We start from the raw sequence: 17,380 nt of genomic DNA, 5'->3' as shown, positions 1-17,380 counted from the left end.
TGTTCTTGCCAAGCAGCAAAAGTAACATTAAACACAGTTAAAACGTGGATAATAAATAAGTTACAAGTTACACAGTTTAGAAGATTGATGAGAAAGCTAAACACAGTTCATCCCTGCACTGTGTTCTGGCAGGGTTTAGGCACTGAATCAAACGCATTAGGGACAAAAGAAATTCTAATCTTAGTATTTAGAAGCCACTGCTGGCCAGAGATCGTAAAATTATTAGCATGCAAGTGATATTTTTAAAAGATACACTTTAGAAAACACAAGTTATAGTCTCAACATAGGAGAGATCAGATGAATTTTACTGTAGAAATCATGTGAATTTTGCAAGTTTTACTATAGCTTGTTATATATCCAGAAGGTTAACCTAACTTTCGTAACTTCTGGATCCTGTCAAGCTAGTAAATGATGAAAAACTGTCTATCTGAAAAAAAGAGTTTCTTTTTACAATCAAGACCTCTTTTCTTCAGAATGAATAAAAATAACTTGAATCCAAAAAAGTTCTGACAGAGGACTGAATTTTTAAGGATTACTTTAATTAAATTGTTAAGATACATCACCAGAAATTTTCAAACATATACTTTGTCCTTGGACAGCAAATGTATCTATTTGGAGACAGAACAAATTGCATCCTTCATATAAGGAAAATTAATCATTTTTTGAATGCAAACCTCAGTTTGCTTCCTTCTATGAAGATGCTAATATTCACATCATTAAGATCAGCACTCAAAAAAGCCCAAAACCAAAGCCTACTATCTAAAAGATCCTACTGTTCAGTTCCTGTTACCATACAGAACTAAAAATCTTCATTGTATCATCTTAATGCTATCACAGAAAACAGCATCATCACAGAAAAACAATAATGACCTCTCTTAATTCAAACCCTCAGCAGCACATAAAAGGCTCTACTTAAGAACTACATTAGTTTTAGCAGAATGTCAGTTTTGTTAGAGGGTAAACACTAATTTACCACGTGTTTGCGTGAAACTGCTATAAAGTCATAAAACACAGTCCAAAGACCTCCACTCCCATTTTCATTTCTAGCAGATAGATTCGTTTGTGCCTGATTGAAAGCAAAACATTACAAAAGTCATTAAACAGTAAGATTAAGAAATCAGTCACTGCCCAGAAGGGCTCCCAACTAATGGGAACGGAAGCAATATCGACATCAATTTAAAATTCTCACGTGACACCGCAGTGTTTGCTGGAAAGCCTCACACCACTTGCACAGGCAGTTAAAGTGACAACAGCCGAGAGAGACACCCAAGCGTCACTGACACCCCTGCCTGGACACCACCTCTGCCAATGGCTACACCACTTGGTTCACGTTTCTTCTGAAACACGGTTCTTACTTTGAACACACGAGTTTGCTGACGCTCAATAAAGTCAAACATTCAAAACACAAGTTACAGCTCAGGGAAAATTATCCGACAGGGAACAGCTTCAGCTTCTCGAGCCGAGCACCTCTGCGATGCCCAGCAAAACGTGAAGAGCCCAGAAAAACATGAATAATCATTTGAAACAGTAGCGCTGAAGGAGGACTGGAGTATAAAGTACACTTCACAGTTTACTCTTACAACCTCCCTCTCCAGTTAAAGTGGACACCTCTGTACTGCTACCCACTCTTCCCTCTGCTTCTGAAAGTGACATGGTTGGTGTTTTATTACCAGTATTTGTTATATTTTACGTGAAAAGTGACTATACCTGAGTTCAGTCAATTCATGCTATCAAATCCTTTAATCAGCAAACAGAAATACCTTGCTTACTTTTTTTTTTTAAAAAAAAACACTTACACTTTTAGTCTTCCTCAAAAGTAATTAGAATGGTTGGTAACTGTTGAACAGGTTAATAATATAAGCCATTACACTCAATGTAGCATTTTCTGTTACCAAACAGGTGGACAGACAGGTTGTGCACACTGACGCACTTGATCCTGCATGACTTAATTAAAAACCCCAACTAAGTCAGTTTACATAAAAGCGTAAGTACAACCTTGCTTCAGATCTACAGTACAGATAATTTCATATAAATAATTTCATTATAAATAAATCTGTTTTTTACCACTCCACTGTTCTCTACTTAATTCTCAATAAAAACAATAAAATCTATTCTCCGGTTCTGTATTTCACCACAGTAGCAAAGGCACTGGATCTAGCTAAAGAACAAGACAAACAACATGGTATCTGTTTCAGTAAGGTTATGACACCTACTCCAGAAGGAGAAACACTCTTTCAGGTATTTCATTTTTAAATTCCAGTGAAACAAATACTGCAGACAGAGAAAAGCATCCATTCAGATTCAGTGCACTGATTTTATTTCATTTCAAGCATTCAAGTTGAGAGACCATCCACGTTCTCCCTCCATGGAAGCAGAGCTTGCTGTGACCTGGTTGTACTCCACCACCATCTCAGTTGGGGTGGCCCTGCTCTCTGACTGACAGAGAGACTGAAAGACTCCAAATAAACAGGGTATGACTAGAAGAGGCAAAAACCTACTCACAATACCACATAAAGGAGGGGCATCCCCCCCAAATTCTTGGCTCCTGAAAGACTTTGTATATAAAGAAAGTGATTCAATTATGAACATCCATAAGCTTCACAGGTGTCTTGGTAACCCCGGTTTAAGCCCGGCAATTCAGAAAAATTAGGTAAGTAATTTAGTATTCACCAAAACAAAAATCTTGACCTGATCAAATCTAAATAGCAAGCAAATTGGTAAGAGGAACTTCAAAAGAATAACCCTGAACAAGACAATAGTCCACCTGGCTGTTTTCTAAAGGCCATAAGAAGAAGAAATAAAAAAAAACAAACTGCCATAACGTATCAACTCAATTAACTAATCTGCAGTAATACTGTCACCCCACATCTGAAAGGAGGATCGTCTCACTCTACCAAGACACAGCAGAGGGTGATGGAAGAAAATGATTGAGAAATAAATCCAAAGAATTTGCACGTTGCCTTCTGGACTAATACTTCTCCATGATCTCAAGATTACAAAGTACGTACTCAGATAATAGAAGTGCACTTCTTTTTACTGATGTCCTTCTGGGCGTTCACCTTCTCTTTTACGTTAGAATTATATGAAAAGGGACAATTAATTTTTTCCATCTCTCAAAATATCAACTACAAACGAGTTTCAGCTACTGTCTGTTCATTCTTTACCAGTCTACGTTAAGTATTCTCATGTGCTAATAACAGCAATCATCATCAAAAAGATGCCAAAACTTTCAGCAGCTTAACTGTTGAGCTAATGAATTTGTCTCCTGTAAATCTGCTTATCTTTGCCAACCTTCACCACCTCCTCAGCGTTTCTTCTGACTACATCTCCCACGACACTCTCAAGTGCCTCCTATTCACCCCTTTTCCTCCCTCCTGTTCCCCACAGCTATTCTCAGAGCAAAACACAGCACAGGCTGGACATGCATAGTGATCACACTAACTCAAACTCAAAAAGAATAAAAAAACTGAAGTTGCAGCCCTGCCATCAGTGAGGCCATGAATACGCAACTCTGATACAGGTGTTAATCTTTCCCAAACCAAACAGTATTTTAAAAAATACCTCTCTTCTCTGTCAAATCCAGGTGAAACCGCTAGGAAGTTAGAAGTTGGAGGGACTGAAAAAGGAGTGAGGAGAGACAGGTGACAGATAACCTGTCATCCTCACTATCATATCACATGACATCCATAAGCTCAGTGTTCTCTTATTTGTCTACAGTTTTATAGCATCATCAAGTACATCAAACAGGGCAGCTAGTATGTCATATAACTGCATTCAAGGAATAATTCAGTTAGAAGTACATTGAGATATTAATGTAAAGAGTCGAGCTGCTCTAGCAGTGAGCCAGGATATAAAAAGAAATTCTTTGCTGCTTCTGTTCTGATTTAGATTTCTGCTATACAGCCTCGCACTCTGGCACTGGACTCTCACCCAAAAACTCTTGAAATGCCAAATCAATCTACCACGGTAAAACTTACATATCAAGTATTTCCTAAAAATCAAAACAGAAGATGTGTGATTTTAAAAAAAAAAAAAAAGCCAAAGAAAGCTTTAGTTGAAAGTGCTTCTTTCTGGAGAGCTGAACAAAGGTCATGGAATGAAAACATAACAAGGACCAGAAAGGCATCAGAAATACTGGATACAGAACTTCCTAAAACCAGCTAAATCTATATGCAGAATTAAATGCATTTAGGCTTAATAAATGTTTAACTTTTACTGAAATTTCAATTTTCATAAGAGTTTAAAGATTATCTTTCCTCAAAAAGACCCACCAAAATAACAAAATTTTCACATGTGTTTGAAAATATGTACCTTCTTTCTCCAGTTAATATCCATGTTTTTAACACCTCATACTGTTAAGTTAGCCAGTAGGAAATGCCATACTCTTGAGATGCAGGCAGGATACAACAGGGTTACTTTTTGTGAAAAGTCACCGAAAAGTCCCGTGGAGAGTTCAAGTTCGAGATAAAAATATGAAGAAAAGTCGTTATGATATTAAGTTACAAATGTTGTAATGTTGACGCAAGTGATAAACAGAGGTTCAAAACAATTGAAATCTATCAGTTACAACAAACAAACTGTCATTGCAAAAGATCCCCCAAAAAGCATGATGGAAATACACTTACATTATTCATGTCAAGAAAAAAAAGCAGATGACTTCCCACATACAAGTCAGTTCTGTTTACATCTACTCTCAAATCAAATCTCAGTTTTCCTAGATCAGGCTACATCGTGTCACATACTTGTTTCTTGATGCCACAGAAGGATTTTACTGAAGTGCTTGACCAACGGCTGACAAACAATTGACCATTTATGCAGTCAGTTCCCTAATTACTGAAGAAACTCTGGAATCTGGGTATCTTCTCCCAGTTAGTACATTTTGTACCCCTTTCTGTGTATGACATAGTAAGTGTAGAAGTCACAGGTCAAAAATCAGAGGATGTATGAAGCTGAAGCACTACTCTGCAACATTTTGTTTAAAAAAAACGTTCAGTAGACTATACATTGGCCTAGAAAAACTGCATCCCTAGAAGGAGTAAGCATTCACAGATATGCTGTTTCATTTACTGCTTCGTTAACTCCCACAGTAAACAGTTCTGTACTAAAATGTTTGAAGAGTACGTCAGCCTGAACAAGATTACTGTTTGTGTCTCAGCTACACACAAACCAGCTCTGTTCTGATGTGCAAGATAAATGGCAATATTATGAAGGATTTCCGTATTCTCTCAGAAGCAGCTGATACTTGGCTGGTTAAGACAACACACAAGCTATGAAACTGCTTTCAGTTTTCTTGCTTAAGAAATAAATTTAAACAACTGCTCAACTGTGACAAATACAAAAGTAAAGCCTTTGTGAAGGTTTGGGTTTGTTGTTTGGGTTTTTTTTTGTTTTGTTTTGTTTTTCTTAACTGTATTCTTGACTTAACAATCATAAAAGAAAGTATTATTCACAAAAAGCTGGGAACAGACACTCCCATGCCACATAAACTGGGTAACACTGCTAGTTAAATAGACTTACGGAAGCAAATAGCAGCTGTACTATCTTTTCAGTTTACCTGAGCTACAGAATTTCCAAGGATCATAAATCATTGCAGAAGTTAGTCACAGCGCTATTAAAGGTTTCAAGGACAAAGTTTGACACAGTCAGAGGTAAAAACATCTCAAGAAGTCAACTTGGAAACAGGCATTTGTTTTCCCAATGGAAAGTTTCAAAATTACAAATGTCAAACAGCACTCAGTCATTTCATTTATGTTAATTAAAGCCTTTCAAGGCAATCACATAATTGAGAGTGAGTTTAATCTCCACACTACAAAAGCAAAGTTAAATATAAAGGGATGACAGCACAGTTACCTGACACTATTTGCACTGTCTGTAGTGCTGATTGTTTAGAGAGTTTATTCAGAAAACTTCAAGACAAAGACAAATTCAGTTCCATTTCAAATACCTTGGACAGCTGAGTGTGCTTTACATTCCTTACTGGCTTCCTATGTGGCAACAAGAGACTAAAAATAGCATATGTACCATAACACAAACCCAGTCTGTGAAGTTCTGCTAATAAGAGAGTGATACTCTACAGTTCACTACCGTAAGAAAAACAAGCATCCAAGACATAATGTTCCTTATGGTCTGCAGAGATCAAACAGCAGCAGGACTTAAAGAGTCAGCTCACCCACGGCAAGTAGTAAATCTTCCCACACACAATTTATCACCAGCTTCTAGAGAATTGAAACAAAAGTCTCAGCTATGCTTATTTTCACAGGCACAGGGTAACACAAAATAATGAAGTATTTGCGTAATTATGTTCCATCTTTCCTGAAATTATCAGATCAAATTCTGTTCTTTAAGCCCTGCTACAGATGTTAACAATTATGGATCTCCAGCACGGGTCAGACACAGTGCTAACAGTGTCAGCTACCTTATACATCCCCTGAGAGCTCCACAGTCTCCTTCTTATACTCAAAAGCCTTGTCAATTTTACAACTGACTAGAAAGCTCCAAAACAAAGATATTAATCAAGTTCTCTTTGCTGCTGCAGCATAAATACTGTTTTTTTAGGGTGCCTGTGTGTAGGTTAGATCCATTACTTACACACATACACAACTTCCCTATTGGGTATGTCAAGTACAATAGTCAGAGCTCCATCCCTGCACAACATTGATGATCTGAGAATGTGCAAAACATCCTGAATGTTTTGAATTCTCCAACTCTATCAGACACCTGCTAAACAGCAACTGCAAAAGGCAGAGATTGTTTCTTCATAATCACTACAGAGGTGCAGAAGGAAAACAGCAAGAACGTCAAGGCCAGCCTGGCCTCTCTCAGGAGCGTCGAAGAGGAGTAGAAACACAGCCCTTCTCCTCTAGTGGCTATGGATGTCTGGAATGGCACTCCCATTTCAGTCAAACTTAATACTCTAAATAAAGCTGAAAAGAAGAAGGTACTAGGATACATTTCTCAGTATGGCACTGCTCTAAGCTGCAGCAGGGACCAGTAATAACCTTTTGCTACCACTCAGGATTTTTTTTTCTCTTCCATTTTAAGACGCACTGGGATTTTCTGAAAAGTTAATGAGATATTAAAGGTACATTACTAAAAAGATTTCGAGTGCAAAAAAAAGTTGGAATTCTTTATTTTATAGAGCACAAAAGCCAAAAACTATACACCAGGACTCATTCCCACTGAGTATCACAGAAAATACAAACAAAAAGTCAGACAAGGGGAAAGAAATAATTGCTTAGGCAGGAGGAACAGAGGAGAAAAAGCTATTGAAAATGACATACAGAAAGAGATCCCTATACCCATTATAGAAAAGGCATAGTCAAATTTCACTGAAAAGGGATAAAGGAAGGCAATTATCACAAGCTTCAATTTTAGGGCCTTAAAAAGAAAGTTCACCCACCATACGACTATTAAGTACAGCTTATTCCACCAATCCAAGTAGGTCATTATGGCAAGAACTATGTTATTTTTAATGGAAACTGCTAACAGTTGCTGTTAACCATTCATCTCTCGGTTGTGTAGTTGATAATCTGGTACAGGTCGGTTCCTGTGCCTTTCAGACAATCAGCTGTAATTGAACAGTGCTGCTTACCAAAACCGAGTTTTGTCTACACAAGAGCTTCCATTACAGTTGGCAGGGAGACTTCTACTAATGCTTTCAACTAAGTCTGGCATAGACATAACAGAGAAGGCAGGAAAAAACTATTGCAGCCACTGCTTCAGTAGGATTTCAGCAATGATCAGTAAAACCCTGCCTACAGCAGGAAACCAGCAGTCACTCAACCAACAGACATTTACAGTAGACTCCACATGGCACTCTCTTCAGACACTCGGTGCACAAATGCGAGGGGAAATGGACCGATGCCCCTCCGGCTCTCTCACGGCCCTCACCGAATTCATTATGCGGTTTCTAATAGCAGCACTCTCCCCTTCAGCGCTCCAGGTCACCACTACAGCAGCATCAACTACAAGAAAGCCATATAAAGTCAGCCTGTCTATGGAGAGACTATAAAAAACCCACATGCAACAAAACTCATATTTTGCCACACCCAAAATATTTTCTGGGGTACAGCACTGGTGTGTGCCTAGCAAACTGGGAAATAACAGCTCTCCACTGCAGGAAGTACATAAATCAACAGAATTCTTACATCCCTCTGGTCATAAAATTGAGTCCTGACTCTATACAAACAAAGTGTAAAATTGTTTATTACAGATGATATTTTTCATTCATGTAATAGTAGAAGAGGAGAAGTATGCTTAAGAAAGCCTGGACAGTTTCCCATTCCATCCTTGTCTGCATCTCCCAATTCTGCTCTCAAACTTTCAGCAGGACTAGAGTAACTGAAGTCTGCAACAAGACTATAGGTAAACACAGTTTGAGTTGCGGAATAACTTATTTTGTGGGTATTTTTAGTGAGGGAAGATTAGATACCAAAATCTTTTAAATTTGTTAGTGTTGTAACTTACACTACTCCTCATTATCCATTCTGCCCTGTAACTCTACTTCTGCAACTTCATAACTCCGAAACGCTCATGTTAACACTCCTACAGCTTGTTCACCATGCCAGTACAAAAAAACCCAAAGAACGTATATATGGTTATTGTTAGAGAGAATTCTAAAATCTTAAATAACAGGAATCAGATATTTGATATTTTCCCACAGTTCATTCTGAAAACAAGTCTGAAGTTGAATCTGAAGATTTGCTATTGTTTTTTTGTTTAGTTTTTTTTAAAACTTTTGTACAAAAGGTAAAGCTGAAAAAATCCTTCCTAATGCAATGCCCCAATTTTGAACAAATGAAGACAAGTATTAAAGGTCACGTTTGTATCTATTCCTAAAAGTTTACTGTTCCTGAAAACATCCAGTAAGTAAAATCGCACATTTCACTATTCTATTTTATGAAGCTGCTGTGATTCAGAAACCACTTGTGACTAATTTATGTATTTTCTGAACAAGAGAGTTGTAACTTCTCTTTTTCACTTTTGAATAAATGCCTTTTAAAGCATTTTTAGAGCTTTGAAAAAAACACCCTCACAAAAAATTTATTTCCTGGGTATTTTTGACTGCAAAACAGTAAAAAAAAAAAAAAAAAGAAAGAAAATTCAAATGTACTTACCTTGATAGGAGCTGTCGAGAACTTGACTTTTCTGTCCGGCTCAGGATCTTCCTCTTCAGAAAGTCCAGGAAACTCCTCATATTCACTGTCATACATATACTCCTCCTCCTCTGCCTCCAAAATATCTTTTCCATCAGGCCCTTGGTTTTCTGGCTCGGTATCCCTGTCATCATCAAAAGCTGCATTCTCTATTCCAAAAGCACTTAAGTTCTCGCTCTGCTTTTCCACCACTTGCTCCTCTTTTTCAGTATTCCCTTCCTGCTCTAGAACATCCTGAACTTGTGTAACTGGACCATCTCTCACAGACATCCCAATTCTTTCTTCTTCCTGATTGGTCTCGCTGCCTTCCGTAAACTCTTCTACCACTTTCAAGGAGTTGTTGCTTCTCTTTCCTTCCTGTACTTGACATCTGAGTGGCTGATCCCCTTGAACAATGTGATCCTTTTCCAAACCTTCCTTTTCATGCCCTGAGGTTTCATCTTGTGCAACCAGCTCTGCGCAAGTCCCTTCCACGGGGGAAACTCGGGAGAGAACACTGTCTGATCTCTGCTGAGTCTCCTGCCCAGGCATACTGCCCATATCCCACAGGCTTCCCTCAAGTACCCGTTGCTCTCTTCCGTCTTTTCCAAAGGCCTCACTCATCTCATCTCTGAGGATCACAGGCACTTTGGCAGACGCAGCCTTCTCTGGACATCCTTCAGCAATAGCAGATGAATCCAAACTGTAGTGGCCTCTCAAAGGGTCCTGGTTCAGAGGACTATCATTTTTTGAAATTTCTTTGGATTCTTCGGTATCACTGTCACCCAGAAAGCTTTCCAGCCTCCTGGAAATGGGCCCTGCATTCAGGAAGGAAGATTTGGAACCACCACTATTGGGATGTTGCTGCTTCGACTCCTCGTTACCTTTATTTTCAACTTTCTCCAGTGCAACTGGAAGACTCGCCTCTGTATTAAAACCAAAGTGGTCCATCACATTGGTGCATTCAGAAGCTGAACTGCGTCTCCTCTTATCCTCACTTCTTTCACATTTGCTGGGGGAATACCTGTCCACTGAGCTCCGTTGTTTTATATTTCTCTCAAACAGCTTCCTGGTCTCCGAAAATTTTTCTGCCAGGGCAACTTTGTCCAAGTCTGCCTCATCGTTGCTACGGATGACCTTGTCAGCAGCAGAAGGCACAGACAACGAATCCACAGGACTGCCGCAGGGGCTGGTACTTGTATTCAGGAGATTATTTTTTTGGACAATGAGGAAAGATGGGCTACCTGGAGAAGGTGCATACTCTGCTGCCGTGGCCCGGCTAATTAATTTGGTCTCAGCAGGTGGACTGCTTTCACAAGAGAGTGTGGAAGGAGAGCCTCCCATTTGCAGAAACATGTTTTTGATCTTGTGTACTCTGTTGCCGTAAGTGGCAGCTCTACCTCGGCTGTGTGGGTCATTTCCTCCTCCATTGGAAGAGGTGCTCAGCTTCTGATGCAAGCTTGTTTTGTTGGAAGCGTTTTCAGGACTGTTTACGCCATCAAAAGAGCATTTAATAGCATGGAAATCAGATTTATAGGCGTTTCGGTGCGGAGAAGCACTTCTTAAAGTCCTTTCCCCTTTGCCTTCGGTTTTCATCATTGTGAGAGAGAAAGCTCCCTCAACTCCTGAAGAAGAACGGGAAGGACGACTCCCAGGCACAAAGCTTCCACTCTCCCAACGCCAGGCAGAGCGGATCCTACAGAAGATCCGAAAAGCAGCCTTTCACTCAGCCCGCCTCCCAGCTCGCATTGAAACGGAGCGCAGGGGAGTAGACGTGGAGAGAAAGAAATCACAGCGCGTAAAAGGCCACATCGGGTGCTACTCCCCGTGCGGATCCCGGTATCCGGAGAGTCATCTGCAGAGACACACAGAGTTTTCATTAACTCGGGGCCTCGCCGGCGTGTGACACGAATCTGAAACCCGGGGTGGCAAACGCCGCCCGAGCCCTCCCCGCGGGATAAAGCCCATTGTGTCCGCCGGGACGCGCGGACCCAGCTGCTCCCAGCCGCCCGTCCGGCCACCGACCCGGCGGCTCCGGTGGGGGATGCGGCGGCGGCGGCCGGCCCCCCCGCGCCGCGGCGGGCTGCCCGCCCCTCCCGCCAACGGCCGTCCCGGGCTGGGCCGCGCCGAGCCGGGCCGGGCGGCGGGGGAGGGGGCAGCGCCCGGCGCTTCCTGCCGCCCGGGAGGCGCTGGGCCCGGGCCAGACCCCGCCGCACACCCCGCGGCTCGGCGGGGCCCCCGCGCTGTCCGGAAGCCGCAAGTTTCAGCCCCGAGTTGGGGCTTCCCCGTGGCGGCGCTGCGGGGCCTGCGGGGCGCGCAGCGGAGCCGCCCGGCACCTCACCCCGAACTTTCCGAGCCAGCCTACCTGGGGGCGGGGGTCCCGCCGGCTCCTTCTCCTCAGCGCTCCCGGCCGCCCAGCGGCCGCGCACACCGCGCCATCATTATCCGCCGCCGCCAGCCACGCTCCTTCCCTTCCCTTCCTCCCACCCCCTCCGCCCGCCGCTGCCTCCGCCACCGCCCCGCGCTCCTCACTCCACCTTCCTCCCGCCCCCACAGCGGCGCTCCAAACCTCCGCCCGCCCGCGCCGCTCGGCGCCCTCCTCCGCGCTGTGTCTCGGGCCCGCCCGCGCGCGCTCCCTCGCTCGCACACAAAGAGAGGGAGCGGCGGGCGCGCCCTTGTTCCTCTCGGTGGTGAGGGAAGAGAGGGGCTGGGGGGGGGGGAGGCGGCGGGAGCGCCGGGATATACCACGCCATACCACGCTGTGGCGGGATATGGGTTTCGGGTGATACCATGTCGGGGAGGCGAGCGCCCGCCGCCGCTCGGTCCCCTCTGGCGGCTGTGAGCGTGGGGCGGCACGGCGCGGCGCCGCTGGGTGCGGGTGGCTCACCGGTACCGCCGGGGCGAGGGACGGCGGTGAGCGCTGAGGGAGGGCCCCGGGTCCCTGAAGAAACGTGAGCGCCGAGCTGCCGGCGCTGGGGAGGTGCGCGCTATTTTCGCGGCGCGGGGAGCGGCAGCCCCGGCTTCACCGGCGAGCAGCGTTGTTCCCGGGTGTGGGGAAAATCGCGGCAGCTGCCACGCGCGAGGCGCTGACGGCCGGAAGTAACAGCAGTGCCAAACATTCCTTTTTTACCCCTTCCTTTTAAAAATCGTGCTGGTTTTAACCCCTGCGGAACAGGTAAGTATCAAAGCCAAGCGTGGGCACGTCCCCGGGGCAGCTCCCGGCCTCCCTGCGCCGCCGGAGCGGGGCTGCGGCTGCTCGGCGGGGCGCGGGGCCGCCGCGCACACCTGCTGCCCGTTTCCTCTGGTGGGAGACGGGCAGCGCGGTGTCCGGCTCTGCCGGCAAGTTGGTGGGTGCTTTGACACGTCTGCGCAGGGCGATCGGGCGAGCCTGCCGCGTGCCCTCGCACGGTGCCCCGGCTGGAAGTCACTGCAGCTCCCTGAGACTGAGGAAACGATGCCTGTCATCGGCAAGCTTAGGCAGCAATAACTGCACTTCTCTCGTTTGTTAGTCCAAATAAAAGCACTGGCTTCAAGCTGTTTATCAGTTAAGGACAGAATTTGCATGACTGTCCAGTTTGTAGCATAGCTACTTCTTCAGAGCATATACAAAAATCACACAAAATACTTAGGAGAGCACTGACGGAAGTGAATAATAAATGATTCTGTGTAACAATTTCGTAGAAGTCTAAATACTTAACTCTGCAAAGAATTGTTTCACTGTTACTTAAGTCAATGGTGAAATTTAGATGTTCTCCCAGATGTCCCAATTGACTTTGTCTTAACTGGGACTTGCAGTGCCCAGAATATTTCACAGCTTGATTCAAAATCTATGGTACAGTTTCAAATTAGCCTTAATCATCATTTTGCAACTAGAAGAAAATCTTACTATTGATACATTTTTCTAATACTTTGTTTTTCTACTACAAATCAGGGACAAAATTGTTGAGACTTTCTTTTGTTTTTCCAGACGTTGCAGGGACAATGGCGTTTCACCAAGACCTGCCACTAGCAGTCATAGATACACCTGGAAATATTTTGAATAAAATTTGAATACAGATAGTTTCTCTGTAAGAGTAACAAGTGTTTCTTATTTTGCGAGTACGTGGGTCTTATCTAGAACAAGTGGCCATGATCTTTCTGCCACATCTTCCTGAGATAGTCCTTCCTATAGTGTTTGTAGGTTGAAATTGCAGGACCCAACCACCATCTTTCAATAAAGAGGGCTGCAAGAGAATACTAAGAAAATGTTTTTTTTTTCACAAACCAAAGGTAACTACAAGGTTGCTCAGCAGTTTGACCAGTGTGAGCAGAGGACTTTCTGCAGGCTCCTCCGGGAGCATAGCAGTCTGTCGGAGGCCGTTCAAAGAAAACAAAGGCGAAGCTCAGGAACAACATAATAACAAAGCCCAAAGCAGCTCTAAAGCTGCCCAGGGAAGTCGGAGGCCTTTGTACTGGGTGCTGGCTAAAAGAGGCTGGAGCAGGAAGATACTCTGTGTTTCGAATTCTCCCATGCTTGAGAAAGCAGGAATTACAGATCCTGAAAACAGATGTAATTGCATCAAAGGACTCTTATTTCCTTACAATTGCCTATCCTAGCTAAGAAAACATACAGGTTATTTTGGCTAGCTGTGCTGCTTAGGAAGGAGAGTATTTATGAGAATCGATTGGGTTTTAGTGAGGAAAGACTCTGAATTGCCTTCTTGGTGAACGAAATAATAGAATTGTTTACAGAAACGATTAAAAAGATCAGAAGAATTCAAGATAAAGACCTCTGGAATTTGAGCAAGAAGCCTGGGAAGGTGACATAGTTTATTTCATCACAGTGAATAACCACAATAAAACTGGGAAGAGTATCTCACGCATTCAGTCCTTGGTGGTTTCCTTGAAAGATGGTGAAACAATGGTGAGTAAGCAAATGGTTGGAACTGAGCAAGAAGCATGTACATTTTGTCATCTGAGCGTATAAAAAAAATAGGCATTTCAAGGGGAACCTTGGCAGCTCAAAATCTTCTTGGGAGAATAGGGAATAAGTGTTGCAGTATATGAACTCATGAATCTAATGAAGACAGACAAAGAGGAAAGTGTTTCCAAGAAAAAAATAAAATTGAGGGCACTTCTGCAAACTTAGTTGTTCAAACTGCCACTGAAGTACAGTTTATTTCAGTATTCACTCTGATTACAGCGGCGTATATGCGCAAAAGGAATCGTTTCAGTGATCATCAGAGAGTGATTAAGCATCTTCTGAATAGAACAATGTCTCTGTGACTACTCTTGTCTCGGCTTAACTGTTTCAAAATCCCTCTCCTGTTGCACGGACATGCCTGTGCTTCTGTTTTGGGAGCAGTGTTGACAGTGGAACAACAGATGTTCCCTATGAGTACATCAAAAGAGTATCTAAAACAGAACTGAGCAAGGAAAAAGACTCAGGAAGTCTGGATGAGAGTGATATTCTGTTACTGGTGTGAAATTATCCCATAAGAAAGATCCAATAAAATGTAAATATATGAGCTTAGATAAACTCTCATTCCTTAAATGATTTATATTCTTTCAGCTTTTAAGGACAGCCATCCTTTTTGACTTCAGCTGAATGATTAATGTAGCTAAAATGGGGCATGTATTTAGTGGTTTAGGTTAATATTTATCGATACTGGTGGATTCAGTTGCTGCCATTCACTCAACATGAGCACAAGAAACCACTAAGTACAAGTTCTACACCAAACAAGTTTGAAACTGGTATCATCGTCTCATTTACAAACTTTAATCTACTCATGAAAATGTTGGTCTAAAGTCTTTTTAGAAACCAAAAAACCTGAGCAAGCAATGCTTTGACTAGGGGCTGGATGATAAAGCTCCCTCTCTCTCCACTGCTGCTTTCGTGATCCCTGCAACTGACTGGGCAGAAGGCAGCCAGGAAGGAGTTCATGCCTCCCAGGGCAAGGAGAGCTGAACAGCCGGTGTAACAGTTCAACATTGTTGAAGCTGGCGACCAGCTGAGCTGAAGAGGCCTGTGTGAGACAAAACCATTTCTCCAGCATTCGTTGCAAAAGGTAATTCTCTGAACTTTTACTCTTTAAAAGTTATCTGCTTTGTCCACATTTTAGTTTTATCATGTGATTTGAAATGCAGTCTCACCAAACTTGTGTTTAATCTGTTTAACGTGAGTTACATCAGCAATTTTAAATAGATCGAGTCAGGGTTTTTTTTTATACTTTTGCAAAAAGCCAGGAATAGAAGGAATAATTCGGCATTCAGAGTTCCACAACTATTTCTGTAGATTTTTAAAGTTGTATTTTAAGAAAATATTTTTCTATGATTTAGGAGTAACTAAAATGTTCTGGAACTGTTTCAGTCATACTCAGTATAATTTGAACAGCAATTTTGAATTTGAAGTAGAGCACCTTCTATAAGTTTGGTGGGCAATTTTATGATGTCTATCATTAGAATTAAGAAAGCAATCTGTAATTTTAGAAGAGTGTACTTATGTTAAATACAAAACTAAAATAATAAAGTAGCATTTTAAACTCATTAGTTTGTAGCACTTCTTCACAAAAATAAAACAGAACTAAAGTCTGGAATGGTTTTTAATGGTCAGTAGCATTTGATCAATGAAGGAGAAGCAAAAAGTTTCAGAGCAGATGAGGAGACATGTCATTTGATAAAGGCAGTGGAGCAATGACTGCAGACTGATACAGAACAAAAATTTGCAAGGAAGAAGGTCGGGGTCTAAATATGGTCAAACCCATGATGGACATTTCCAAGGATTAAGGGCTGGGACAGCCAGGCTACTACACAGTACCATGTGAAATAAGGATGTAAAGATATCCAAGAAGAAAGTGACAAGCAAAAACCAGACTACCACTAGTGCAGGAGTTACAGTGTGTAACAGTAAACTAGGGCAGATTTCGGAGTGGGATTCCCCTAACAGCTTGCATTTTGTATAGAACATTACAGTTGCACAGTAGGACCCTAAAGACTACAAGTGCTGTGGGTGAAGAAATACTCTAAAGACAGGAGCTAATTAAATTTGACTCACTTCCATTCAAATTGCACTGGATAATGTGGTAATTACTCTACTGCGTGCCAGCAGTGCCACAGAGAAAGCCTCAGACATCATTGTGCCTGTCTTTGTCGTTGCATATGATGATATATATGCTCAATATTTACTTTCATTTCTAAAATTGGAGCCACAGTGTTTTGGGCGAGTTAGTGCCTGCTCTGGGTTTTGTTTCTCCTTCCTCAAACTACTCCCCAGCACATTCAAGAGGTGGTTGGTAAAAATACAGTAGGTCAAATTGAAATGGCCAACAGCAATGCCATAATCCTGCAGCTTTATTTTTGGTTGCTCCTGCTATTGCCATCTCTGAGCCTCCCCATTCTCCCATTCCATGGTCAGCTGAGCCAAGTTACAAAGAAAAAGCCCTTTGAATAGAGCTATGCTTACTGGAGAGTGATGTATTTTATAGACTGAATATGAAATACATATCCTATAACTGGCACTTCAATCAAGAAAAAGATTACTATTAGTACAGACCTTCACAAGATTTATTTTCAGTGCAAGTAAGTAGAAAACCTATACTGTTGCAAGCCAGCTTTAGTTAGAAAACTGCCATACTGAGCAGTACTATGAACAAGGCATCAATGCTCAATACTGACGTCCTCAGCTTGCCTGGGTCTCTCTCATTGCAGCAATATTTATGCCACAGCAAACTTGAAACATGAGATACAAAGTAGAATTTTAGAAAGAGAAGCAGCTCCAGCAAAGGAGGTCTGCTCTCTCTCGTTCCCAAATATGTCTCTCACGCAACGCTCCAGGGAGGGGCCGTTCTGGTGAATAACACATCAGTGTCTGTCTTGCTGGATTAACTTTCATAAATCAGTATTTTCTTCACTGCTTGTTCACTAAGAGACAGGTCCTTCAAGGATACGGCTGTGTGCAGAAGGGTGAATTTAATTAATGACTAGTGCCATTAGTTCCATCTATAGCCCACCCAGGATGCTGCTCCCCAGAAATGCTCTGAATTAATGCCCTGACCACATATTCTGGCCACAGAACCACAAATGTTGAATGAAGGTTGGTGGAACATCACTGAAACCTGCATTGAGCTCAGCTGGCTTGCCAGCACACGTTACTAATGGTCTTTGGAAACTTAGGAGGGTTCCTTACATTACAACTCCGAGACACCATGGAGATAAAATTAGAAGAATCTCTTAAGCTTTGAGTCTCCAGAATCTCCTAAGCCTCAAGG

General features: G+C 42.6%; 1 protein-coding gene across 2 annotated transcripts in view; it reads right to left on the bottom strand.

The window, feature by feature from the left end:
- The window catches only part of LOC104380898 (neurabin-2), a 43,523-nt gene extending 32,790 nt beyond the window's left edge, over positions 1–10,733 (bottom strand). For both annotated transcript variants that reach the window (XM_086615587.1, XM_086615588.1), the window contains exon 1: positions 9,117–10,733. In XM_086615587.1, coding sequence (XP_086471713.1) covers positions 9,117–10,733 — 1,617 coding nt within the window. The remainder of the gene's footprint in view (positions 1–9,116) is intronic.
- Positions 10,734–17,380: the final 6,647 nt, after the last annotated feature.

This window comes from Tauraco erythrolophus, chromosome 8 (assembly GCF_009769465.1).
Source record: "Tauraco erythrolophus isolate bTauEry1 chromosome 8, bTauEry1.pri, whole genome shotgun sequence".
Lineage (NCBI taxonomy): Eukaryota > Metazoa > Chordata > Aves > Musophagiformes > Musophagidae > Tauraco > Tauraco erythrolophus.
This window is presented reverse-complemented; position numbering and strand designations above follow the sequence as displayed.